Source organism: Protopterus annectens, chromosome 10.part0 (assembly GCF_019279795.1).
Source record: "Protopterus annectens isolate FY-2018-M chromosome 10.part0, PAN1.0, whole genome shotgun sequence".
NCBI classification, from domain to species: Eukaryota; Metazoa; Chordata; order Ceratodontiformes; family Protopteridae; genus Protopterus; species Protopterus annectens.
This window is the reverse complement of record NC_056744.1, coordinates 1,678,698,118-1,678,725,722: the sequence shown is the minus strand read 5'-3', so window position 1 is coordinate 1,678,725,722 and position 27,605 is coordinate 1,678,698,118. Positions and strand designations below refer to the sequence as shown.

Below are 27,605 nucleotides of genomic sequence, written 5' to 3'. Positions count from 1 at the left end.
TTGCTTGGGCAGTCCACTCCAGCCAGAGTTTTAGCAGGGCTCCCATTCCAAATGCCTTTGGCCAGAGTTCACCTTAACTGGGAGGGTGGAAAAGAAGCAAGCAATTAACTGTGTTCAAGGACATCCCTGCAGATGCCTTGATAGAGAATGACTTTGATAATACAGTACCTTGTGTGCATGCAGTGACATGCAGTCAGGCTTGGGGACAGGCATGTGTGTCTGTTAGCCCGGGGGGAGACCCAGACAGACCACACACCTGATGCCAGGACTGGTGATGTGGCTATTTCAGGGAGGAAGCTATCCTGTATCAGTGCAGCTGCTGGTGGGTACAGATGTTCCCTTGGAAAGAATGACTGCAACACCAGACGAGAGTAGTAGTACCCCTGCTGACCATGAGGCACCACTGTCAGAGGATACAAAACTTCCCGTGGAACGAGAGCTGGGAAGAGTTACAAAGAGCGAGTTGAGACAGGCTCAGCTCTCAGCCTCTACATTACAAGGCTTGAAGGAGGTAGCTAGGGAGGGACCTGATTCTCAAGGAAAAGGGGATTCTGTACACTGGAACAAAGGGTAATTGTACAGAGAGTGGACCCCTGAGGGAGGGCTAGAATGTGAGGTAATACAGCCTATCTGGCACTTTTAACCATAGCCTCATGACATTCCCTTTATATGGGCATAAAGTATACTAAGAGACGTATTATGCAGAACTTTTATTGGTCTGGGATTGCCAGTGATGCAATACTGCAGGACCTGTAAGCAGTGCCAAAATCAACATCAAAGCTCCTTTGATGCCTTTGCCTGTGACAGAAGAGCCATTTCAGAGGGTAGCTATGGGTATTATGGGACCTCTGAGTAGCCAAAGTTCCACAGAGAAGTAGTATATCCTAGTGGTAGTAGATTACCCTGAGACAGTGGCTCTGTCCTCCATCAAGGCAGAGAAGGTGGCAAATCCTTTGCCAAAGGATTTTCAGCAGGGTAGGTTTTCCAAAAGAAATATTGACTGATAGATGTGTCATTTTCATGTCAGAATGCCTGGCTTGTCTGTGGGAGCACTGTGGGGTGAAGCACGTAAAGACCACCCCCAGACTAATGGTCTTGTGGAGAGATTAAACTCTACACTAAAGACAATGCTATGGGCATTTGCAGACCAGTTTAAGAGGGAGTGGGACAAATATTTGCCCCTCCCATTGTTTGCTTACAGAGAGGTGCCCCAGGAATCCACAGGTTTTCACCATTTGAGCTGCTGTATGGGCACAGGGTGAGGGAGCCTTTATAAGTTCATAGGTTCATAGGTGTTTACTAGACTAATGACCACAAGGGCATGAGCATGGGCGATGAACAATTTACAGGTTACTTGTTTGCATCAGAGACATAGGTGCCAAACCAGGGATGAATTTCTGGTTTCCCATCCAACTGTCCATGTTGCACTTGAATTGGCTTAGGGAGGAGCTCTGCTTCACATGGATGGGGACCCTGTTCCATAGATGGGGTCGTCTCTGGGATACATACCTATCTCTCCAGCAAGTCCTATTTATACCACAGGCAAGATTTAAATCTTTAGAATGGGTAATTCTGGTACTGTTTGTTTTGTGGATATGCAGGTGGTCCATCAGACTGGGGTCTGACAATGCCTTGTATGCCAGGCATTGATCTCCCCTCAAAAGCCTGTAGGAGACAGAATACAAGGATAGGGCCTTGAGGTGGTCTGCATAGGACATATTACTTATGCCCTGTATTCTTTTAGTGAGGAACCTCTGTGGACATTCCAGTTGTTGGATATGCCTGGTTAGGTACATACCAAACGGGCATTGTACACAATGATAGGTCTAATGAATGCCAACTACAGTGGAACAATGACTTCCTTGGACTCAGATGCCATACCTTTGTTTATAAGTTGCACAATACAGAATGATTTACTCACCACTATAAGCACATGATGATCAAAGGCTAGATTACTACCTGTGTGTGTCCCTAAGTCCCTGACTACTGGGTCAACTCTAAGGGTGTTTTGTCAATATGATAGTTACTAAGGATGGATGACTTCCCAAAGGATACTATTATGTCTTTCTTGGCATTTAGTTTTAGTCCATGACTCTGACACCAGTTGTTTGTTTATGTCAGCCCCTCCTGGAGAACTTTTGTGTCAGTGTGAGATTCAGTGACAGACCCTGATTTGCAATCATCTGCAAATTTAGTCAGCCAGAGACCAATGACATTGGCCTTGACTTCTGAGAAGTAAATGCCAAAAAGGAGCAGTCCAAGGACTGACCCCAAAGGGACTCCACTTGTGACTGGCCTCTTTGTAGAGGTGGACTTCCCAATTCTAACTTCCTGGGTCCTGTCTGTGAACCAGTTGGCTATCCACCGGGTGACATACAAGTTTGTACCTAACCTCTTGAGTTTGTCAACAATGCCTGGGTCGGGTATTGTGTCAAATGCCCTGGCCAGGTCAAGGTACGTAGTGTGAACAATTTTGCCCTAATCCATTGCTTTGATGACCTTCTCAAAGAAGTCCACCAGGTTGAGTAGGCATGATCTGCCCTTGACAAAAACAAACTGGGTTGGGGTCCAGTGTCTGGAGGTTTACTATACCTCTATTGATCATCTCCATGATAATTCTTTCCATGGCTTTACATATAAGACTAGTGAGACTTATGGGTCTGTAGTTTTTAGGGTCTGTAGATGGTCCACCTTTGTGCAGAGGGATGACTGTTGCCTTTCTACATTCCAGAGGCATGAAGCCTGTTTGGAGGCTACAGTTAAATAGTAATTCCAGAAGTCCTGATAGGTCATGTTTTATGCTATTTAGAAGGCATCCTGGGATGTTGTCTGGGCACATTGATACAGTTTTCCTGGTCTGAGGAGAGCATTAATGACCTGTTCCCTAGTGATAGTAGGGGAAGTTATATTTGATGATATTTCCTGAGGGAAATTTGAAGGGGAGAGAGGAGTAAAGTTGGAGCTGAATTCATCAGCCAGGAGGTTTGCTATACCTTCTGTCTTAGTATAGGTGGCTCCGTTTACAATCAGCTCTGCACACAATTGTGGGGACATAGCTAAAGAATGCTTTGTGGTTGTCCTTGGACTGAAAGCCCAAACTTACCTCAAATTTGTCTTTGGTAGACTTTATTTGTCCTCTGAGTTGTTTGTTTAGTTTAATGAAAGTGCTTTTATCCTGCTGGTTGCTGCACCTCCTACTTTTTGCCATGATTTTCTTCCTCCTGTTATACATCCAATTAATTTTGTGATTCCACCAGGGTGGCTTGTTTTTTTAGTTAGCTCTGTGCTTCTTCCTGGTGGATACAGCTGCGTCTATGCAGCTATTAACATGCACAGGGTTTCTGTGAACAGGTCTGCATAGGCAGAAGTGTCTCAGTGTTTATAGGGGCTTGAAATTTTGCCAGGTTCTCACTTAATAGCAGGAGGTTAGCCTTAGAATCATACCTCTCAACCCGAAAACATCAAAAATCTGGACAAAGGCCCAGAAAAATAGGTACAAATCTGTATACTGATTAACATAAAATTTGCATACATAATTGTATAACCCCACCCACTCTGATGGAATTGTGAGATACCAACTTTTAAATGCAAGCTATACATCAGACAAAATATGATCATGAGGCATTTAATATCTTGCAGTTATGTTAACACATTTCTGCATTAAGGTATAAACATTAACTTATTCAAATGGTCAACCATGTTTGCTTCCAGTGGGGAGCATGTTATCAGCAGTAGACATTTGTGTGCAGGAAGGGTTACAGGACTGCTAGCTAGACATATTCTACAGTGCTGCACATTTTTTGGTTAGCTGATCTTCATCTTGCCAAGGAAGACCATACTCCTCCTCCCTACATACCTTAACACTGCATTTTGTGACTTACTAACCTGTAGCAATAGTGTCCCAAGTTAAGTTTGATTCTATTTATGATTAACTGCTAATATTTTTATACTTATTTTAATTACCATTTCTCCAGCATCTGATATTTTAATGGTTAATTAAATGACACAAACAATGGCTGACCGGTGTTAAGCAGGGTAGTTTTAAGGTCTCTCAGTGACAGAGGGATATTTTTTTTTATTCTCAGTTAAACTGTTGCCTGTGGTGCCTTCTGTGCTAAACTATATGTTAATACTGCTTATAATTTGTCTCATTTGCCTTTTACATGTTTTCTGTTTCGTCTTTGAACATAGACATGTTATATCTATTGTTGTGCTCTATTTTAACATTTTCAGTTAAAACAGTGTTCAAGTTTAATTCCAAATATGATGCATCACTAATAGTTTGAATAAGTTAAATGCAACAAAGGATTTAAAATCCAAGAGGAACCACTTTTACAATGAGAATGATGATGTGAAGAAGTACGTCTTTGGTGAGAAGGGTGTAGATGCATTGCAATGTTTTTATTCCTTGCCAACCTCAAGAAAACCAATCAGAATTCAAAAATACATAGGAAATAAGATTTGGGGTACACATTATTGAGAAACTACTGTCTATCTATTAGGGTGGATACTGACCAGACTAGACAAGCTAAATGGTGGTTACTTCCTGAAAAATATGTTTTCTAATTTGAGAGAAACTATACAAAAGAAAATAAAAGTATGTGTTAAAGTCTGAAGACCTACATGGAGGGGTGCTTTAGTGGAATGAGTCAGGCTGAAGCTTCCAATAGCAGCAATGAAAACAATGTACTTAATTGTAAAAATATAAACTATTCATAGCATTAAATGAGACACAAAACTAATTTTCACAGATATTTTTTTTATCCAGGAAATGCTATTCTGCAATTGAACTGCAAAGGATACTAGAATACCAAGAGTGGGAAGGGTCTAGATTAACTACATAAAAGTGCTTTCATCAAATGCAGGTTGAGTTAAAAAAAATGTTCAAAGATGCGGTCAGTAATTGTGCTTCCATGCTCCTCTGCCCTATACTTAAAATCAACTCTGGGGCTGTTGCACCTTGGGGTTAAGAAGAAAAGAACCTTTCAGGAACCTTTCTAGTGGAATCTGCATTTTTAGTGAAGTTGCCGAAAATGTTGATTCATTCTCTTTTCCTATCAAAGGATTATCCAGCTTCCAGTATGATCACTGAATCATTGCACAGAAATTGTATTTTATTAGCATTATTTCACAAATAATGCAAAACGTGAAATGCATCATTTGTATTATATATACTGCTTGCAAGTCTCCCAGTCATAAGAAAGTTATCTTCCCACTAGCTTCTGCTGAGTGCCACAAAAGCACTGCACCCTACTTTCACCCTAACAGCAGAGGACAACAGCCTTAAACATGTCTCACTACTTGGTCTAAATTAGAGATAGCTGAGATGTTCTTTAAAAGTTGTACCATGGACATCAAAAGCGAAAGGCCTAAAAGTGCCTTTAGCTCAGCACTGAAATGATTTTTAATACTCTTTCATTTACTTAACACCACCTCCTATCAAATATGCCAAGTTGTCAGTTTAGCTTTAACCTACAGCATACAACTCTCTGTAACACATGGTCCCCACAGACAACAACAGGTTCTGACTGCAAATCAATATGTTCCTATTCAGGTACTTTAGAATGAAACATGCTGACTGATATACAATTACTTGAAACAGCTGCAGGAAAACGGGTCAAGTAGTACTGCTGTACCTGACCAACATTTCTTTTCACCTGTATCCAAATATCCACAACCACATGTTGCTTCAATATAAAGATATTTATTTTAAGCGATACCAACTCCAATAGACTTTGGTTAATTAAAAACAACAAAAATAAAACGCTTTTCGTTTCCTAAAATTCGAAAACTTTTTCAAACATCTTATACTCCACCCCTTCCTTCTTTTTATACCATTCATGACATCACGTACCTTTAAAGGTACAACACAACTTTGGACACAATGACTTTTTTTAAAAATTCCAAAGTTGTGCATTTTTGTGCATTTTTGTACATTTTCATATATATATATATATATATATATATATATATATATATATATATATATATATATATATGCAATGCCATTGGATGGAATAAACCAAAGCCTACACAATACATATTTCGATCGTCTACTATCTGTGGCTGTGGATATTTGGATACAGGTGAAAAGAAAAGTTGGTCAGGTACAGCAGTACTATTTGACCCGTTTTCCTGCAGCTGTTTCAAGTTTTTGGTTTCAACAGTTTTTGGGTTTGTCTGATATACAATTACTCTCAAACAGAACAAAAGTTACACAGATGTTGATTCCTTTGACAGCTCATGGCCCCTTTATCCGGCTTCATGTTTATCTACCCTCCCACTGTCACACTCAGCTGTTACCAGCAAATGTACATTGTCACTACATTATGTTGCTAAACTTATACTTGCTAGTTGCTAGGATGTTCTGTGGGCCAGCTTCTTTGTAGCTTCATCCTACAATAGGGGTCATACTATCAGCATTTTTATAGATACAATGCACTTTAAACATGTTTTCATACATAATTGTATGCCAAATAAAAATGGCACCTTGCTGGAGCTTCTAAAGACATGCAAGTCTTTGTGCCAGTACTTACGTCACCACATGTTCTCAAAAGTTGGGAACCCCTAGTGTTATCAAGGTCAGAACATAAATGCTGTGTGCATATTTTTTTCTTTTTATTTCTATTTTTTTTTTTTTTTTGCAATAATCCATGGTCACCTTTTGAAATTTCTTCCAGTTTTGGTCTTCCTTGCTTGATAAAAATAGTCATAAACTGTGCCATTTTTCATGAAAGAGTGAGTACTGACTGGGAAGGGGTGAGAAAAACTGAAGGCAGCATGTGATACATATTTGGCTATTGAAATCATAATTGCATTTCCAGCAAAGTGCTTTGTAATATATTCATTTCAAAACCTTCCTTAAGGCTACGAAGTGTAATAAGATAAGTAATCACAGTTTATGAACACAGAGGAAGATTTAAGGCAAAGCAAAGAAACATTTTTTGTGCAAAGGGTGGCTGTCACATGGAGCATTCTTCCAAAGCCATTCTGATAATAAGCTTCTAGTTCATTCTGTCATACTCCAGTGTTTTTCTTGTATGTAAACTGCAAGCGAGTTAGTGATCCTGCTAACTTCCCCAGCTACTCAAAGTACAAAATCTAGCCAGTGCCACATATGGATTTATAATAACAAAATGAAGTGGCAAACAAGCCACAACTGAAGACAACAAAAAAATCAAACCTGATAATACAAAATTGTGAACCAAAATCTAATCAGTATCGCATGAAAACAGCCACAAGTAAATCATCCTCCTCAAACTACAAGTAACACTGTAGTACAAAAAAGCAATGCTAACAACCCAAATTATACCTATCCCAAACTAAACCAAACCAACTGCCCTTTAACACCTCATACACACACACACACACACACACACACACACACACACACACACACACACACACACACACACACACACACACACACACACACACACACACACCTTTCATCCTGCTCACAGCCAAAATAAAACATGTTTGATGTTTCCTACTTTGTCAGACAGAGCAGTACCCAGGACCACTTCTCGCTGCTCACAAACCTTCCCTGGATCATTCAGCCAGAAGATAACAGATGAGTTCCCACTCGCAGAAGCCGAGCCACAGCCAGAATTCCCACTCGCAGATAATTTGAACAGCAACCCTTGGTAGTCGGAAATGTGAGCCCTTGAGCTCAATTCCGACAGGCTGGTAGCTCTGATGGAGCTGACGTCATCGCGCATGTGATGACGTCAGCTCAAAAGGGAAAAACATAATAAAAAAGAGAAAAAAAAAATCAGAAATGAAGTGGTGCCACTCGGGAATCATGGCACCCCATTATTTGAACCCCAAAACTCAGTAAAAACCACATAATTTGGGATGGTTGGGAGGTATGCTTAAAATAGTTCCTGAATATTCCCAGTTTAGCTGGGGGTCCAGGTTTTATTTTTACTTCAAAGGAGACCATTTTGTGGTCTGATCTTACCAAGGAAGGCATTACAGTATGGGGTGTGCAGCACACTCCCATATTAGTGAGGACCAGATCCAGTATGGTTGCACCCCTGGTTGCTGTACTGAATATCTGGTCCAGGGAGTTTGTGTTTACAAAATCCTGGCTTCTCTGTGCATGTACGTTTGATGTTGTATAGGATTCCCGGTTAATAGTGGGGTAATTAAAATCACTTATGAATATGGTATTGGGTTGGATAGTCAATGCTTCTAATAAGTTAAAATACATGGTATGGGTTTGCTGGGTCATACAGGGAGATCTATAGCTTGCAAGGAAGTGGTATTGGATTTTACCTATGGTGATTTGAACATGGAGCATCTCAAGTCCATTGTCCTGTTTGACCAGCCTTGAAGTATATTTATTTTTGATGTAAATAGAGACACCTCCACCTTTAGTCCCTGCCTGTGAAGTAGCTGGTCTAAATGTGTGGAAGGCATTATAACCCTGCACTGCTGGTGTGCTGTCCATATCTTTAAACCACATCTCAGAGACCACACAGACATCAGCATTCCCTTGGGTAAAGAGAGCTTCCAGACAGTGGAGTTTTGTTTTGTTTCGGCTCCTAGCATTTAGCAGTAATCGCTTTAGATTTTCTTGGTTTTGATTTGCTATGTTGGAAGTACTTCTAGTTTGGCATTGCTTAAATAAGGCACTATGGGGTAGACAATGTTTTAGCTAATATTCAAAAGCCTAGAGGGGAGAGGTGCAGACCATCCCTGGCAAAGCAGCTTGGTCTGTTGACCATCTCCTTCCATGCTGACAAATATTGCACCCCCCTTAGAATGACACCAGAAACTAAGCCAATTATTAAAGTCAATCATCTTTGGTTCGTATTGTGGCATCATCCTTGGAGAAGGTAAAATGCTTCTCAGTGCTAGGCTCATACCAGCCTGAGACACATATTCCAAGAGCTCTATGATGTCTCTCTTCATATAGTTTAGGGAGATACATTTCAGGTCATTTACTCCCACATGGACTATGACTGAGTCATACTGGAAATTGTGATCCAATGACCTGAATGCATGCATAATGTGGCAGATCCTAGCCCCTGATAAGCAACTGACTAACTTTTTCCTTACTCAGGCTGGTGAGAGAGACATCAGTGTGTCTCACAATGAGTCTCCAGTGACTATAATGTTGGATTGTGTGGTGACTGACCTTATGGGCTTAGAGCAAGAGGCTCTATGTAATGTAGCTCTATGTGTTAATGTGGGTGTTTTGAAAGAGTGCGTTTGGGGCTGCTGAGGGTATTTCTTATGGGGACTTTGTCTAGGATGTCTTTCTGGTTTAGGAAGGTTACATGTAAGTGCCTCAGTATATGTGGGTCTATATGTCTGCTTTGAATTAGACATGATGGGTGCAGCATGTGTACTACTGACAACCTTAATGACATTAGGAGTACTTTTATGTGAGAACTTTGTCTCTAGTGACATTGTGTAAATACATCTCTCACATACCATATCAGTTTGCTTGAGAAGTAACTGGTTGTCAGTAAACATGAAGCAGTTTCTACATTACCTCAGGATGCCCATATCCACCAAGCTGGTAACGGAGACAGTAGGAAAGTTCATATCCATGGCAACAGACCCTTTTTTATTGATTAGACTGTTGGAGTGAGAATATCAATCACTGTCAGGAGTATCCAGTTTGCAACTATGTGGACAGTGCTTGTCACTGCAAACTAGATGTCCTGTGTGCAACTAGATATTGGAAAAATTTCAATTATGCTTTTACAGGAAAAATGTCACTCAAGGTGTCTGAGTCTGTACAGAGCACTGCCAAACACTTGTATATACTAATATGCAGACCCTGACAATTTAAGGATGAAGTATTTAGGCAGATATTCTGAAGTTAGAAAGTAATCAAGCAGTACTTACTGAAAAATAAAGAATTAGCTTGTCAAGAATGATGAAAAGAGGGGAGTTGCATGAATGGCTACTGTCTGGCTACTACTAATGCAGGTCTTACCACAGTTTCACTGCATTGTAATACAATACTACTTTAATTATTCTCTCACCAGAAGCAAAATGTTAACACCAATCCCAAGAAAAAAAGCAGGCCACAGCCTGTATGGTAATTCACAGTCTTGCCCCAGATTATGCAAAGGTCTGTAGGCTTGTTAGACGCCACAAATAGCAACCAGATCAATCAGGTACATTAAGCACAGACACACCCTCCAACCAGAAAGAGTCAGGAATCAATACACTCTGCTCCTACTCTCACCAGGTCAGAATATAAGCAGAGATTCCAAGCTGTCACCTATAAAGCAGTTATTAGGCTTTCTGGTGATCAGCCGTCAACAGGAAATAATGTCAATGTACTCCTTCTCTCATCAGGAGAAAACAGAAGCACTAATCCCAGGATGACTACTGAGAGGCAGAATGTGGGCTCTACCATAACTGGTGGTCTTGCAATAGATGCTTAAATTTAAGATGAAAAAAGGTTTATCCTGAACACTGCAGAGTGCACTAAGCAGTTAGATATGAAAGTGGGTATCTTAAGTTTTACCTGTCTAAAAAGTTGAGTTTTAGTGGAGAGTAATTATTTTTAAAAGAGCAAGATATTTTGAAAGGGGTGGGCACATTTGTACTCTGGTACTATGGAATACAGTAGGATGGCCAATAAATTTAAATAGTTGAAGGAGAGTGATTTCACAAAATGATAGTTGTGTGCTTACTCACACTAGCCAGTAAAAGCAGAGAGAAAATGAGATCTATGGTCAAATTAACATAAGGGGAAGGCAACTAGAAAGACAGTGGTGTTTAAGAACACAATAGTAACAGGGTGGAAGGGTGGGGAAATTTTCTGTCTGACTCGCAAGAGACAGAGCTGTGGTCTCTTTTAAAGTTTTAATATGCAGTTAAAAGTAGAATACAAGTAAAACACAGTGTAAAGAAAACAAATCACAGTATACAAATTAGAAAAAAGGCAATAAAGTAATACAAAATACAAGCAAACTGTGGCAGAGTCTTGGTGTGCCTTTCCAGTAAAGCTGGATTTGATTTGTGATGAGTGGGAGGGTGAGTGTGAATCACACAAGGAGTCTGTTGTGGCATATGTCCTAAACCTCAGGATGAGGCTGAGGGAATTCCTTGGCCCATGAGAGCCTGGAAGGATCCAAAGAGTAGAAAAAGGTCTGGGATGACAGGAATGCTCGAGCCAGAGAGTATGCTGTAGGGCAGCAGGTAATGGTTCTCATTCCTGTCATACACAACAAGCTGCAGGCAGCTTGGGAAGGACCCTTCAAAGTGGTAAGGAAGCTCAGTGATGTTACCTACATGGTAGGAATGTTAGGCAGGAGGCAGGGGCACAAACTGTACCATGTTAACACAATGAAGCCTTACCATGATAGAGAAGCCCTTTTGCTAAATATTTTAAGTGGATGGCAGGAGGAGTCTGTGGGGGTTTGGTGACTGATCTCCTTAGTGAGATTCAGACTAACACCTTAGTGGAAGGAGTAGCAATGTCCCAGCAGCTATCCCCTACCCAGGTTCAAGTGATCTGAGCAGTGTTACAGGAGTTTGGGGACATGTTCACTGGGAAACCAGGGTGCACCCACCTGGTGCAGCACCATGTGGATACAGGACCCTAAAGGCCTATTAAGCAGGCCACTTACAGGGTGCCTGAGTGAGCCAGACAGACTCTGAATGACGAGATACAGGAGATGTTGGAACTGGGACTAATCCAGGAGTCCAGCAGTCCCTGAGCCTCCCCAGAGGTGCTGGTACCAAAGAAGGCTGGCAGCACCAGGTTCTTTGTGGACTACAAGAAACTAAATAGTCACACACATTCAGATGCTTACCCCCTGCCTAGGTCAGATGAAACACTAGAGTAGCTGGGTGGGGCTAAGTATCTGACTACTATTGATCTTACCAAGGGCTACTGTCAGGTGCCCTTGACTCCCAATGCTATAGAGAGGTCAGTCTTTGTGACTTCTTTTAGCTTGTATGAGTTCATAAAGATGCCCTTTGGGATGAAAAATGCCCCAGCAACTTTTCAGAGGCTGGTATATCATATCCTATCAGGAGCAGGAGATTATGCCTTTGCTCACCTAGCTGATATTGCCATCTACAGCCATTCCAGGGAAGACCACCTTCAGCATGTCAGGGAGGTGCTGGGCAGACTGCAGAGGGCAGGGTTGACCATTAAGCCCAGTAAGTGTCAGGTGGGTATGGCAGACGTCTCCTACCTGGGACATAGAGTGTGGAGTGGTAAGATCAGGCCAGAACCTGCCAAAGTGGAAGTCAATCAGGCATGGCCTTCCCCTGTTACCAAAATGCAGGTGAGAGCATTCTTAGGGATGGCAAAGTACTATAGAAAGTTTGTCCCCAGTTATAGTACCATAGCTGCTCATCTCACAGTTCTGACAAGGAAAAACAGGCCAGATAAGGTACTGTGGACTCCAGCATGTGAGCAGCCATTCCAGAAGCTTAAAGGAGCTTTGGGAGGACCTCCTGTGTTTGCCAGTCCAGGTTATAGCAAAGAATTTGTTGTGCATGTGGATGCTTCAAACCATGGGTTGGGGGCATTACTTAGCCAGGTTTCCTCAGAGGGAGAAGAGTATCCAGTCATATATATCAGTCATAGACTCCAACCCAGGGAGGAATGCTATGCAGCTGCAGAAAAAGGAACATCTAGCCATAGTACAGGCACAGCAGAAACTTCAGCCTTATCTGTATGGAAAGAAATTCACTGTAGTTACCAACCACAATCCTTTAACATGGCTACATAGAGCCAGCCAGCAAAATGGCAAGTTATTAAGGTGGAGCTTTGGATTGCAGGCATTGATATGCCTAGGAATTTCATGTTTAGGCTTCCGAGCAATAAGCCTTCAGCCCTCAAATCCATTTTGAAACATAGCTCGGAGTCATTGAGTTACACATCTGGGGATGAGACGTCCTCCAATACTGAAGGGGAGGACAACCACACAGATGCCTCACCTGATCCCAAAAGAAGGAGTTTGTCACGCCCTTTGGGTTCAGGTACAGACAAGGGGAGAGGAAGCATAAAAAACACCAAATATGTGGTGGGTTTGGAAGGTCTGTTACAACTGATGATAGAACACTAATGAATTGTATGAATGTACACAACATCTCATCTCTACACCTCTCTGATTTATAAATTAAAGTTCTTAATAAAGGCCTTAATTTTGTCCCCGGCTTTTTTGTTCCAGAATATATTTTAGCAAAGAATGTGGTCAATTTCTGTCGTTTACTCAATTTAAAATTGTTTTTTGAAAATGACACCATTCAGGAATTTTCAGAGTTTAGATTCAAAAGATCTCCACCTATGTCACATTTAGTATCCACTTTTCAGGTCAATGTCTTAAAGGATCTACATTGTAACCTCAGGGACTTTCAGGTATCCTATAACAAGCTTTCCAAAGAGGAGGTACAATGCATAGAGTATCTAAAGAACAATAAAGAAATTGTTATTGTACAAGCAGATAAGGGTGGGGCGAATAGTGATTCAGGATTATGTCAACTATAATGAAGAAGCAGCAAGACAATTAGGTGATAACAAGTATTATATGGCCATGCCATTGGACCCAACTAGTCATTTCAAGACAAAAATTGATTCTTTTCTGATAAAGGCTCAGGAAGAGGGCATCATTACGGAGTCGGTTAGACACCAGTTGCTAGTTTCATCTTTGTGCAAATAGTATTTATACCTTCTACCCAAAATACATAAGGATGCTAGATGTCCCCCTGGAAGACCAATAGTATCAGGGTGAGGTTCCATTACTGAACCTCTTTCCGAATATTTGACACACCATCTTAAACCACTACTACTCATGGTATGGGCCAGAATTCAGGACACAACTCAATTCTTGGATATTATTTCTGACATGCAATTGGAGCCCCATTGACTGTTGTGTGTGTGTACCTTGGATGTAACCTCTCTCTACACAAACATTCCCCACTGGGCAGGTTTGCAGGCTTTGGATTTTTGGTTGGGAAGATCTGGTTGATACCAACCAGGCTTTAATACTTTTTTAGTATGCCTGGCTGAATTATGTTCTTACTAGTAACGTATTCTACTTCCGGGACCAATGTTTTTGGCTGGTCAAAGGTACAGCAATGGGTGCCTCTTTCACACCCATTTATGCTGACCTATTTATGGCTTATATTGAGGAGGCTATCATTTATGACTCTAGTCATAATTTATATATTGATGAATTAGACATTTGGAGGCGATATCTGGATAATTGTTGGGTGGTGTGGAAGTCGGATAAAACTTACTTACATTAATTTATTGGCTATCTCAATGACAATGTATGGGGAATTGAGTTTAAACTAGATTTCCATAAATCAAGAATTGTTTTCCTTGATGTTGAGGTTAGCAGGAATCCTGATGATACCCTAGCTACCTGGGTTTTCAGGAAATTCTCCGAATACAACTCACTTTTACATGCAACAAGCTTTCACCCCCTACATATCATCCGGAATATCCCTAAATCACAATTCCTCGGAGTCAAAAGGATCTGTTCAAGCCAGCAAACATTTGAAAATACCAGGGATGACTTAATACACCGGTTTCGTGAGAGAGGTTACCCTTCTGGTACTGTCAGCACTGCCTGTCACTGGGCTTCCAATCAAGATAGTACTCACTTGTTACAATACAAGGACAAACAAAAAGATTATCTAATCCTCTGGTTCGTCTCGTGACCACATATGGACGCAATACACGTGGGTTCATGAATATCATCAATAGACATTGGAACATTCTTATGTCTGACGAGAGATTACACCCTTTTTTGGGTGACAGATGCTCTTTCTCATTTAGGAGAGGACGTACATTGGGTTCCCTTTTTAGCCATTACAAGAGGGTGGGACCTAGTTCTATTGTTCACACTCAACGTACACTCAGAGGTGGCCCAGTGTTGGGGTGCATACCATGTGGCCACTGTACTTATTGCAACAGGGTTCAACATACAAGGGAATTCAGTAGTCGTAATACGTCAGAAGTTTTCAACATTAACTTCTGGGCTAACTGTAGTACAGAGTGGGTCATCTACTTAGTCACATGTACATGCTCCTCATTCTATGTGGGACAAACTTCTAGGCCTTTTTGTCTCAGGATTGGGGAGCATCTTAGTGATATTAGGAATTAGCGTCCTAATAATGCTCTGTATAAACATGTATGTAAACATAACTCTGCATCATTTTATTTTACTGTTATTGATTGCATTGTAGGAAAATGTAGGGATAAATCAGGATGGCATGATTTACTTAACTTTAAGGAATGCAAATGGATTATTAAATTAGGGGCTTTGTTCCCACCTGGGCTTAATGATCAATTTTAATGCACCAATGAACTGTCTTTGTGATAATATATATATATATATATATATATATATATGTGTGTGTGTGTGTGTGTGTGTGTGTGTGTGTGTGTGAATGGTTTTTATTGACTTATGTTTACTCACTGAAGAAGGTTATTACAGCCGAAACCAGTTTGGGACAGGTAGTTAGGCTTACTACCCTCTACCTAGTTATGTGATTTTTACATTAAAATCTTTTGATTTCCACCTTTTCTTCTGGCTACATTTGTGATTTGATGTGCTGACTTCATAGCCATGCAGTTGCTGTACGTGCACCGAGTTGCTTCCTGATATGACATGACAGTACAATACTATAGTAGGGTCAGCAATGCCAACACAGACAGGCTGACAAGACAGAGAATGGGGTAACATGTTCCCAGATAGGCTTATTTCTCTCAAGCCTTGTTTCTCAAGGGTCACTTTGAAAAACTAGCTTGAATCTTTCTTCGGGGGGGGGTTGTGATGACATGGGCAAGTGCCAGCTGGAGTTTTATAAAGAATGATATGTCCTTTGAATATAAAATTGATCTATGCAAGATGCTTGTGTTACAGATGTATTAGAACTATATATTATTTGTATATCAAACTGATTTTGTACAGATGCTTGTGCTTAAAATGTATTTGTGAGCTTTGCTTGTGTTGCTTGTCAACAGTGCACTCTGCTGAAATAAAGAGAAATGTACATGTATTACTGTAGATGAATTAAAAGTATAAGTTTTAATACAGGATACTGGCACAGCAGAGGTTAACTTTAAGAAAAATAAGGGAAATGTAAATGAGCTGTTCAACCATTAAAAGGTACCCCACAGTGCTGAATAGGATCAGAGACATTGGGTCTGGGGAGGAGCCTTTATCCATTAGCTCAGTGAAAAGCAGGGAGGCCCCAGGTACTGCCAGAAACATTTGGATGTGTATTGTGGCCATCTGTGCTAATTTCCTGTCTCAGCTTCAAAGGGGAATAATGTGAGAACCTAGAGTCAGGGGACCAGATGAGGTTATTCTGCCTACCCTCTTGGAAATTATACTTTAGATGTCACAAAGAGAAATCTCAGAGTATTGAGTATTCTGTTTGTGAAGCCTGACTAGAAAGTCCCTCACCCAAACTATCTTGCCTTGAGGTAGTAAGTAACAACTAGGGAACAGCAAAATTCTGTTAGATTCAGTCAGGAATATAGTGAAGCTTAGTTTAGATATTTTTTTTCTTTATTTGTCTGAATCTGCCCATCAATGTTCTTTTTAATATTTCCTGTATCTGAACTCTGTGGTTTACTGTGAATATATATTCAGTATAACTCTGTGGTTTACTGTGAATATATATTCAGTATTTTCATTTACTTTTATTACTTATTATTAAATATATTCAAAACTTTTATTGTGGCTGATCCTTATAGAAAGTACTTACCTTTTGAGAGTGCTTATATTTATTTGGTGACACTGTGTGGGTCACTCTAGAAGGTGTAACTGTCTTGTTAAACATATTAGTATTAATATTATGCAGTATAATTGAATACTCTTTTAAGAGGGTTATAGTACAGCCTGATGGCAGTGAATCTACCTTATAGTCTGGGCATAGTTGGCAAAACAGGTAATCTGTGCCAGCCTTTCCCAGGTGTGAGAGTGCGTGTGTGTGTGTGTGTGTGTGTGTGTGTGTGTGTGTGTGTGTGTGTGTGTGTGTGTGTGTGTGTGTGTGTGTGTGTGTGTGTGTGTGTGTGTGTGAAAATTAAATCATAAAGAGTGTGTGTGTCAGCAACTTGGGGCAGGAACACAAAGCACTGGATTTACAGAGAGGGTGCTGGAGGACTTGGCTTGGACACTCAGCTGAGGCCCTAACCCTACAGCTGTACCAGTGAGGACCCTTACTGGGGACCTGTAGGGAGACAAATAAAGAGACATTCAGATCTCGGACTGAGTGTGTTCCCTGTGTGCTCCTAAGGGAAATTGTATTTGATGCAGAGAGGTCTGCATCTGAAAAAAATGAGTATATCCATTTGCATTCCAAGTACACATCCCTCTTCAGTGTCAGTGGTGAGGATTCAGGATACTTGATGGGGATGACACATATTGGTGGGCATCACAGGCTATCATAAGGTTTATATTCGAAGTATAGATGTGGGGTGAGCAGTGTCACAAAACTATGTAAATATCTGCAAGATGCTAGTAAAACTATTCAGATATTGGTGAAGTCTGGTTGTATGGCATACTATTCCGAATTAACAGAAATGGCTGGACAATATGGCAAGCTAAAGAAAACCACGGCATTTACCCTGGAGATGTACAGGAGAAGATCAGTTTATTTGATAAGTGAAACTTTAATTGCATGTTAAATGAGTTTGCATTCTGAAAGGATTTCTGTGGCAGTGGAATGTTGTTCCATGGTTTAGCTACACTATTTGAATATAGAGAGTTACCTGCAGTATTAGATGATTTGGTTATAGTGATTAGTGATTTTTCTCTAGAGAATAAAATTCTGTTTTTGGGAGTAGGGTTGTATTAAGTTGCTAAGGGATGGGCAATGTTCCGGCTTATAAAGAAATCTGTGTGTTGTAGCTGCAGGGAAACAAGTTAAGTTGTAGTCTTTTAGGTTTGGGATGGCTGTCCATCCCTCTGGGTAATGCCTTTTCTCCTTTGTTACATCATCTGATAAAAGTATCACTTGTTCAGAAGGTGCATCTTGGCCTTCTCAGAGATTCGTGCTATACAACACATATTTACAGTCTCAGGGATATCTTTGAATGTGATGGCTCATAGCCTTCTCCTCCTCTGTTGGCATTTTGGGGGGTGTCTGTTATACTGCCTTTTTAAGCTCCTGTCCATCAGTTGTGACTGCATTAATTACTATGCCCTTACATGCTGTAGGATACTTTATGTGATAGCAGCAATAAAATCTCACTGTTGCTGCAACTTTCTCTGTAATGTGTGCATTCCTCGATGAGAAGCACTGGTCTGTCATGGTGAGATAATACTACCGCAGAGATGGTTTAGATGTTGCTGAAGTTATAGAGTGCATATGTTTTGTATGCCAACTTGCCTGCCATGGTTTTGCCATACTGCTGGTAACCATTTCAGTGATCATGGCTCAGAATGATGAGTCCCATAATGTGGAGAATGAATGGTCAAAAGTCAGACTTTATTTTAAATCCTAGATATGGTGATCTATGATTTGGTATATAAAAGTTCTGAGGGTGTAGGGGGTTTGCCAATCACATCAGGGAGTGCAGAGGCTTGCCCTCATACAAAAAAAGAATTTAAAAAAGAAGAATGTTGAATATTCCCTCCTCTCCTTCATTTCCATTCTTTTGGCTTTGGTCTATCAGGACTCGGCATTGTGATTCCCAAAATTTCAAAAGTGAGCCCATACTGTTATCTCTATTCTGTATCGTTATAATGCATTTAGTTACTGTGAGTTTCTGAGCTATTATTGTTAACCAATTTCATACACGAAAATGGTAAAAAGTAAGTGTGGTTACTGAAATACCTACATAATAAACAACTAAATTATCACTAACAGAAGATGGATAAAATATGAAGACAATAAAGAGGGGCTAGTGACAAACTGTGATCTAAAACTGGAGGCACCTTTAACATGGAGGGTTGTAAAAGTACATCTTAAAAATGAAGCCCAATTTGGATTGTTATGAAGAACAACTGTACACAACACTATAAATAATTTTTTAAGCTGCAAATAAACTGCATCTTTCAGGCCTTCTGCAATTCCATACCATGTGATTTTGAGCAATTAATTTAACAAAGCTAATGCTTCCCTGGTATCTGCAAAATGGACCACAGACGTCTACCAGGTCATATGCTGATAAATTAGAAACAAAAATTAATGTAATGCCACCACAAGAAAAGATGGTGATGGATGGATTCCTTGGGGTGCAAGAGGAGAAAAAGGGACACCAAGCACCTATCAGAGAAAAAAATACTCATGGTGTGGCTTCTTCATAAAAAAAACAGTTTGTCAAAGATGGTGTGCAGTAAGGAAAAAAACATTTAAAAATTGAAAAGAAAAAAGAATATTTAAAAAGTGATGAATAGCTAATATATCAGCTGACTGAAATTATAGTATGCAGGGAAATATGGTTGCATGCATCACAGGAAAGAGATACCACATTCCAAGCATGTGCAAAGTGCCCAATTCTGAATTATCCTTTATCCTGGCACAGCATTTAATATTACACAAATACGTTTCAGAATAAATAGATCACTTAAACTAGAACACGCTTACCTACTGAAATCATGTTTTCATAGTTTTGTACCATCACATCCCGGTGAAGTTCTTTATTTTGTTTTTTTAACATCTTCCACTCCTCTGCTGAGAAAACAACAGCAACATCTTCAAAGGATTCTGGCACCTGAAAAAGACACAAAGAGTATCTTATCTTTTATTTTAGTATACTCAACAATAGAAACTGTAATTTTTCAGCAGAAACAGCACTCGGATATTTTACTTGGTGGCATAGCTGGTTTTAGCTGTCAGTGAACCCTGCGATTGCTGGGGTCCTGACAATCTAGGAAGTCACCAAGCAGAGTAAGTTGTCTTATTTGAATATTCTGTTACATGTTTGTCCAACCAACAAAAACTAATATAGCAATCATGTATATTTAATAAACCAGGCAGGTAATAGCTGTTAGGATGAAACATCTTAAGGACTGACACCACCCTGGTTGTTGTAATAGTATTTTGCCAACTGGCAGGCATTGCAAGTTCATTAAATGTTTTACCACTGAAATAATGACTTCACCGTGTTAAGTTCTGCTGGTGGGTACTCTCTCCAGTAAAACTATCATGGCTGGCTTTAGTCTCCCCAGTCATCCAGCTGCTGCTGGTTGGAGGAAATAAGAAAAACAAGCACTCTCCAATTACATGTTTTCTCCTAACCAGTGATGCGATATGCCCCCATTAGGATAAAGCGGGTACTCAGTGAATGAATATGAGTGAGTTAGGTACCAGAAATCAGCAGCCCAGAGCAACCAATCTCAATACTTACCTGGGACTTTCAGAAGAGTATAAGCTACTGATCTTCAGGGATGGTTATCCTTTTCATGGAGTTTCATAAATATGGGCAACTTGTGTGCTCAATAATTTTGGGGAAAGGCAAACATACTCGAAGAATAAAGGATCAAAATCAAGAAAACTTTAAATATTATTTTAATTCACTTAAAAAAGTTACTAGAATAAGATATTTTGTATTAACATGCATTTTGTGCACAATAAGGAGTATGAAACTAATTTCTGGCATTAAAGGATGTCTGAAATTTTGAATGATTTACCAACAAATCAATTTTTTTAAATAGAGGGACAGTGACAGGTATACATTAGTCCTGATGACAGCTAAATATCAGTCACTAATCTGGTGTGGCAATATTAGTGTTGCACAATGTATTGCTGTTTGCTTAAATCAGTATAAAACTAGTATTGTTATGTCTTATACTTGTGCATTTGTCAGAAGAGGAGGTCTGCAATGTAAGAGAAATAAAGTGACTATAAATTGTTTCACTTTAAATCACAAACATCGATGTCATGGTCATTGTGCTTGTAAGTGGGGCATGTTTGCAATGTATTTAAGAGTATCAAGTTGGCTATAATTTCATGCAATTATTATTACAAACATAGACCGTACACATAAAAACTGGACATCTCTGGTGGTTTGGCAGAAAGAAGATGTGTCTGAAAGCATCCGTTTATTGCCATAATGATGCACTCAGTAGCATTGGCATTTCACAGTGCTTTACTTCTGGTTCAGTTCTTGGATGTGACTTTTTTGGTGTGTGATCTGCATGTCTTCCCTTGTCTCTGTGTGAGTCTATCCATGTGCTCTGGTTTCCTCTAGTACCTCAAATTCATGAAGTATGTGAATTGTATTCCTCCAGTTTCCCTGAAGGTGAACATGCAAAGTGTGTTTGCATGGGTGTGTAAAAGATAGCACTTGTTTTATCTATGCACATATACAGCAAAAAATGCAGTTAACAAGTAATCATCTTTCAAAAATAAGGCATAAAATAGATCAAAGTACATTCAGACCTTTAGAGCTTGTAGATATCTGATGGCCTTCAAAATACAGAATGAATATATGGGACTTTGACATGGATTTTGCGGTGATCTTTACACTCAAACACAATCACTGTAAAATCAGCCCTACTCAGAGGTCTGTATCTGTATCTGTCTGTATTGCTGTAGCTTGGTTTGTCTGTGTGTGAGGGGGGGGGGCTGGGGCTGGTGTGATCCTAGATTTATAGAATGTTACCAGGCTAACAACCAAGGGGGCCTTTCTAAGACTAACCAAGTTTTCCTGAAAGAATAGTGATCACCTGTATCCAAACAGGACACTGACTCTACCACTGTTGTTAAGGAACATGGGTACCAGGCCTGGTATAAATTTCCTATTCCCCATCCACTGGGCTAGGTGGAATAATAGACAAACTCAGCTTCACATGTATGGGAAGCCTGTTCCATAGGAAGGTGGAGTTTCTTGGACACGTATCTGTCTCTCCAACATGTTCTTTTTAAGTCACAGATAAAATTGAGGTCCCTAGATCTTGTATTTCTGGCACTGACTGGCTTACAAATATGCAGAAGGTTCATAAGTGTGGGGTTTGTGGATGCCTTGTAAGCCAGGCATAGATCACCCCAAAGCAGTCTGTAGGAGACTGAGTAGAAGGAAAAGGCTTTAAGGTGGTCAGGTTTGTTACGCCTTGTATTCCTTTTGTAAGGAACCTCTTGAGGTCCCTCTATTTGCTGCAAATGGCTGGTCATGTACATACTGAAGGGAGCACTGCACACTATGATTGATCTGATAAGGACAGAATACAGTGGGATAATGACCTCTTTGGACTTGCATGTCATGCCCTTACTTATAAGTTGTGCTTATGTTTAGGGGACTGTATGAATGCAGTTCCCCACTACCATAAATTATGCAGTTGAATTTCCCACACTTGGAGGAATCACAGTGGTCAACCCATCCAAAGAGTTGAATGGAAGAGCTTCGCCATGGGGAAACCACAGTCTTGTTCATGGTATTCCCATTGCCAGGTAATTATATGATCAAATCTCAAAGGTGTGCACAGGAGGTCATTACAACTTGTGCTGGGACTGGGAACAGTGCAGTCATTGTTTTGTTTACTTTTTTCACAGACCTCAGAGATGTGCAAAGAAGGATACTATATCTTTTGTATGGGCAGTGTACAATCTTGGAGAAACAAGTTAGAATACATTATTGTGATTGCTATTTTTTCACATTCCTCACCATTATACATCAGACACATGTATGGGTGTCTGCCTTTGGGGTAGGAGTGAAATGTGGGAAGGCTTGCTACATCTGTGGCCATTTCAGTCTCTGCTTTCATATCAATATAACACTGGAGGGATGCATAGCCAGGGAGTATATTCTTTTTTTAGTGGGGTATGCAGGCAGGCTAATTTGCCCAGATAGGATTTATGCATTCTGTGAAAGCTAAAACAGCAGCTGCATTAGTGAAGGTCAAGGCATCAGAGGCACTCTGACTCAGTAGATTGCACAAAGAAACTCTATCATATTGCAAGGTAAAGACAGAAAGATAAAGAAAACAGTCTTCAGACAGCCTTCATAAAGGATGCAAGCAACAACCTGCCCACCAGTTCACTGGACATCAAAGGCAGATGGAAGGAGTACTTCCAACAACTTCTGAATGATGGAAACAACACAGAAACTGCACTGCCCCAGACACAGCCTATAAGGGAAAAAGAGCACCCCACCCTAAAAGAAGAGCTGCATTAAGCAAAATTAAGTCAGAGAAAGCATAAGGCTCCAATGAGGTCATGGCAGATATGAGCAAGATATTTGGTATTTTAGGGGAGAAATGGCTCCTGCTGGTACTCATAGCAGTATAGAGAGCAAGGTCTATCCCAGGTCACTGGGCAATAAGCATACTAGTGCCAGTGGACAAGAACAAAGGGGACATTCACATCTGTGGGTAGTACAGAGGTATCAAACATCTGTCACACTTCATGGAGTTCCAGACAGGGTGCATGATAAATGAATAAGCAGAGTAGTGGAAAATAAGATAGGAGATAAGCCATTCAGATTCAGATCAAAGGGGAGCACAACTGAGCCAATGTTTGCAGTTAGACACATTTTTTTTTTCAAGAAGAACCTAGAGATAACGAAAGAGTCCAACTGGGCATTCCTAGACTTAGAGAAAGCATATGACAAGATCACATGAAAGCTGATTTGGGCAGTCCTGCAATGTTTCAGAGTCCCAGAAACACTGGTAGAATTAGTGCAAAGCATGTACAAGGACCCAGTGACACAAATACTGTGTTCAGGCTCAAAGAAGGGTGCCCGATGAGAGTCAGTGTGCATCAAGGTTCAGTTCTGAGCTCACTGCTGTTCATACCGTGATGGACTACATTAACAAACAGGTGAGAGGGGAACAGATCAAAGATGCTATACACAGATAATTTGGCATTACAGGCTGACTCTCAACAGGAAGTTCAACAAATGTTAGGAGAATGAAATGCAAAACTGAAAGTACATGGGATAAAATGGAGTACAGATAAGAGAGTCGCAATGGCATCAAATGGGGTAAATCAGAAGAAGCTGGCAATTGAGATAGAATGGAAAATAGAGGAACAGGTTAACAGCTTCAAGTATCTGGTAGAGGTGGTTAAGGAGAAGGTAAGTCTGAATGAGGGAGTCAAAGGTAGAATCAGAAAAACTGCAGACAACTAGCATAGAGTGTCAGGGCCTGTGTATGACAAATGAATGCCAAAGAAGATGAAGAGTAATATGTACAAAACAGTGGTATGATCTGTACTACTGTATGGTACAGATACTTGGCCAGTGGAAGAAGAGCAGTCAAGGAAGCCAAAGGTGATAGAGATGAAGTGCTTGGGACAGGTGGGAGGATGCAAACTGTGGGACAAATGAAGAAATAGAAACATCAGAGCAAAATCCCAAGTAGCTCCAACTGCAGAGATGGTCAACGAGAACAGATTATGGTGGCCTGAACACACGTGTAGGAAACAGAAGACAATCAGGTCCAGCTGAAATAGGAAGAAGGCAAGAGGAAACAAGGGTGCCCAGCAAAGCAATGGATGCAGAAGACAATCAGGTCCAGCTGAAATAGGAAGAAGGCAAGAGGAAACAAGGGTGCCCAGCAAAGCAATAGATGCATTGTGTGACAGTCAGGATTGTTGAAGAAGGTAGGAGACTGGCAACGAATCAAGAGAGATGGTGACAGCTGATGCAACACCCTGACCTTATAGAGAAAATGAGAAAAGGGGGGGGTGATTATGATATATGATTGTGTCTTGAAATACAGGACTGTGGCCATTTGAACCTCTGCTTTCATCTTAATTTAACATTAGAGAGCTGCACAGACAGCGACTATCTTTTTTATTAGGGGGTAGGAAGGCAGGCTAATTTTCCCAAATAGAATTTATGGATTCTGTCAAATACTGCCTTGTTAGTTTACTGTGAGCTAACATTTTGTCAGATCTGAAAATTAAACCTGAAGCACAACTTATGTCTTCCCTGAAAAAAGTAAGACTGAAATTCTTTTCTTACTCATAATTTATTTCCAGGCCGTCTTTGGATCAAAAGGATTAGAAAATACTCAAAATTTACCACAGAGCATCATAAGCCTTTGTCTCCTTGGGGGAGGGGGGCTATCAACCTCCAGACCCCTGGCTTGAGTTATTTCCTCACATTTATCACTGTGCTGTCTTGGCCAGGTGATGTATGCTGAAAGGATGCAAAGAAAAGTAAAGATGAACAACAATAATGGATTTCTTTCCTTAAACATAATTTTTGTTCAAACCAGCACTGGATGAAACCAGTAAAAAAAGAAAAGGAAACTTTAAAAATACACTCCAGATCATATAGAAAGCTGTGGCTTCTTATAAAAGCTAAAAAGTAAGGCAAAATGTGAGAAAAGGACAAAAAAGTAATGTGTATAGTGTGGTAAGCCCATGATGGGGAGAAAACAGAGGGGAGCATTTGAATAAGTGTGTGGAGAGGCAAAATAGAAGACACTGAGAGAGGCACCAACGAGACCCTTCCCTAGGGCACCATTTCACCTAATGCCAGTCCTGTAAGTAGTCTTGTCATAACATATCATTACTGTAATAAAATGTCAGTCACTGTCAATATTCCTTTGACAGCTACACCAACACACTGAGGTACACAGGCCCTCAAATTGTAACAGCATCATAGCTACAGGCAGTCTGTATGTACTAGTCCTAAAAATTCTGCATCAACTAAAGTGTTTCTTAGGAGGGGTGGAAGTGACAGGGTGATTTTTCAGACAGGAAGTGTCCAAGGGGCCCCTAGTCTGACACTTGCTGGGGACCCACAAAATTCTAACACCAGTCCTGCTTAGTGGGGAAGAGACTGTAATGCAAGACTTCCCTTTCAGCCACAAGTTAGTGTAGAAGAGAACAATTAAATATAGTATCTGGTTGATGGACAAAATAATTTGTAGGAGTCTGTAGTTCTAGTGACAGTAACTGAGAATTATGCACTGCAATATATACAAAGTATAACAACATAATTGTTTTGGTATAATCAGCAATCTAAAGCTTTCCTGTACAGGCAATTGTCATCTGAAGTTATATGAAGCATATCATTTTAACACACACTTGTTATCTTGCTGAAATACCAGAGATGGTTCCTTGCATTAATGGCCTGAAGCTCTGAAATGCACTGTCTACAGGTGATGGCCCGCAGAAACAATGTTTTCCAAGAAACAAACTTTGGTGTCACCAACTTAGCTGGTTCAAATAGACAACAGATAAACTTAGATAGCATAAACTTCAGGTCACACAGATGAGATGAGGTTCCTCAATGGAGGTCAGAGATGCAGTCCTCCTTTAAGGAATTGTCTGACCAGGTACTTCTGGTCCACAGTTCTACTCTAAATACAGTCATGATAAGAAGAAATAACTGGGCAGTATAGACATGAGCAGCACTGACAACCACAGAACAGTCAATAAACCATGGAATGAAGAGGCTGGTGTGGGGATTAGGTTTAAGCTGCCAATGGAGAGCCTTTCTACCTTAGACAGAGAGCGATTCTATAATGGCTGTGGCATTCTCTGGTCAGGACTAATGAACAGACAAGTACAATGTGAATGGATGTGTGGAAGATGGTCGGAAGATGAATGTGTGTACTTTGTGGGTAAGCATGCCTGCATGTGCCAAACCCAATCAACAACAAAACTAAGATGAACCAGGTTTGAATGCAGTCACCAACATGAAACTGATATTACAGATTAAGAAGAAACTAAGATGAAAAATGTCATATTTAAATGTTTATTAAATTATGGTTATACATGTTTTATACTGTATTTTTTGTATTATAAGTAAAGTCTTTATTTATATTGCTATTCATTTATATCACCACTTAAATTTGTAATGAAATGTTTAAACTTTTATAGGAACAAACTTGACTGGCTATCTAATGTCATGTGATTACATATAAAATACTGGTTTTAAAAATGGTTTTATTATGCATTGAAAAAGGGAAATGGTTTCCTGAAAGCTTTAGTTGTTATTAAAGTGGATTACTATACCTCAGGCTTTGAGATCCATTTTTGTTTTTTTGTGTTATTATGTAAGCATGCATGCTCATCCAATTCCACAACATGCTGTGTATCTCTGGGAATTAAGCAAGTCACACAACAGAAATCTCCAGTGAGACTGACGTAGTACCATGATGCGCCAATCTTTTTACTGCCTTCCACTAATAATGATGGCCCCTGCCAGGCTTAAGGGTTTCAGCTGGTGACCACAGGAAAAGGGGAAGTTGGTCAGCCCAAAGTGGGAGATCCACAGGTTGAGGAAGGGCATCAGGAATTGCAGATGGTCAGTTGTCTTGAGGAGCAAAAAAAAAAAAAAAGTTAATATGAAGTAGCTGAGACATGTACCTTGACTGTAGCAAATAGGAGGAACAGTTCATACAGGTGCATGAGATATGTAAAAATACTAAGAAGATAAGGTTGGAACAGGTACCTCCACACCAAAACTGAGAACATTATCTACCTGGTGGCACAGGCTAAACAGAAGACTTTCTGGTAAGTCAAATCACCACTATGATCCATGACAGTATGGCAAAATGAGGTAGTCACCTTCTAGATCCCCATGACAGTGTTACAAAATGAGGTATTCACCCCTGTGACCCCATGACAGTGTTACAAAATGAGGTATTCACCCCTATGACCCCATGACAGTATTACAAAATGAGGCAGTCTTAATCAATAGTCTGCTCCTTATGTACAGCCAGCAGCCCTACAGCCAAAGGAGAGGGCTTCAT

At 40.3% G+C, this 27,605-nt stretch overlaps 1 protein-coding gene and 1 non-coding gene across 2 annotated transcripts in view; both read right to left on the bottom strand.

The window, feature by feature from the left end:
• LOC122813892 (gastrula zinc finger protein XlCGF26.1-like) overlaps window positions 1-27,605 on the bottom strand; it is a 211,253-nt gene that overhangs the window by 83,108 nt on the left and 100,540 nt on the right. Inside the window, exon 4 of the mRNA XM_044086435.1 lies at window positions 19,540-19,666. Within this exon, the coding sequence (XP_043942370.1) occupies window positions 19,540-19,666 (127 nt within the window). The remainder of the gene's footprint in view (window positions 1-19,539; window positions 19,667-27,605) is intronic.
• Window positions 22,187-22,352, bottom strand: LOC122814558. The gene has a single exon (XR_006366809.1). It is a non-coding gene; the product is annotated as a U1 spliceosomal RNA (small nuclear RNA).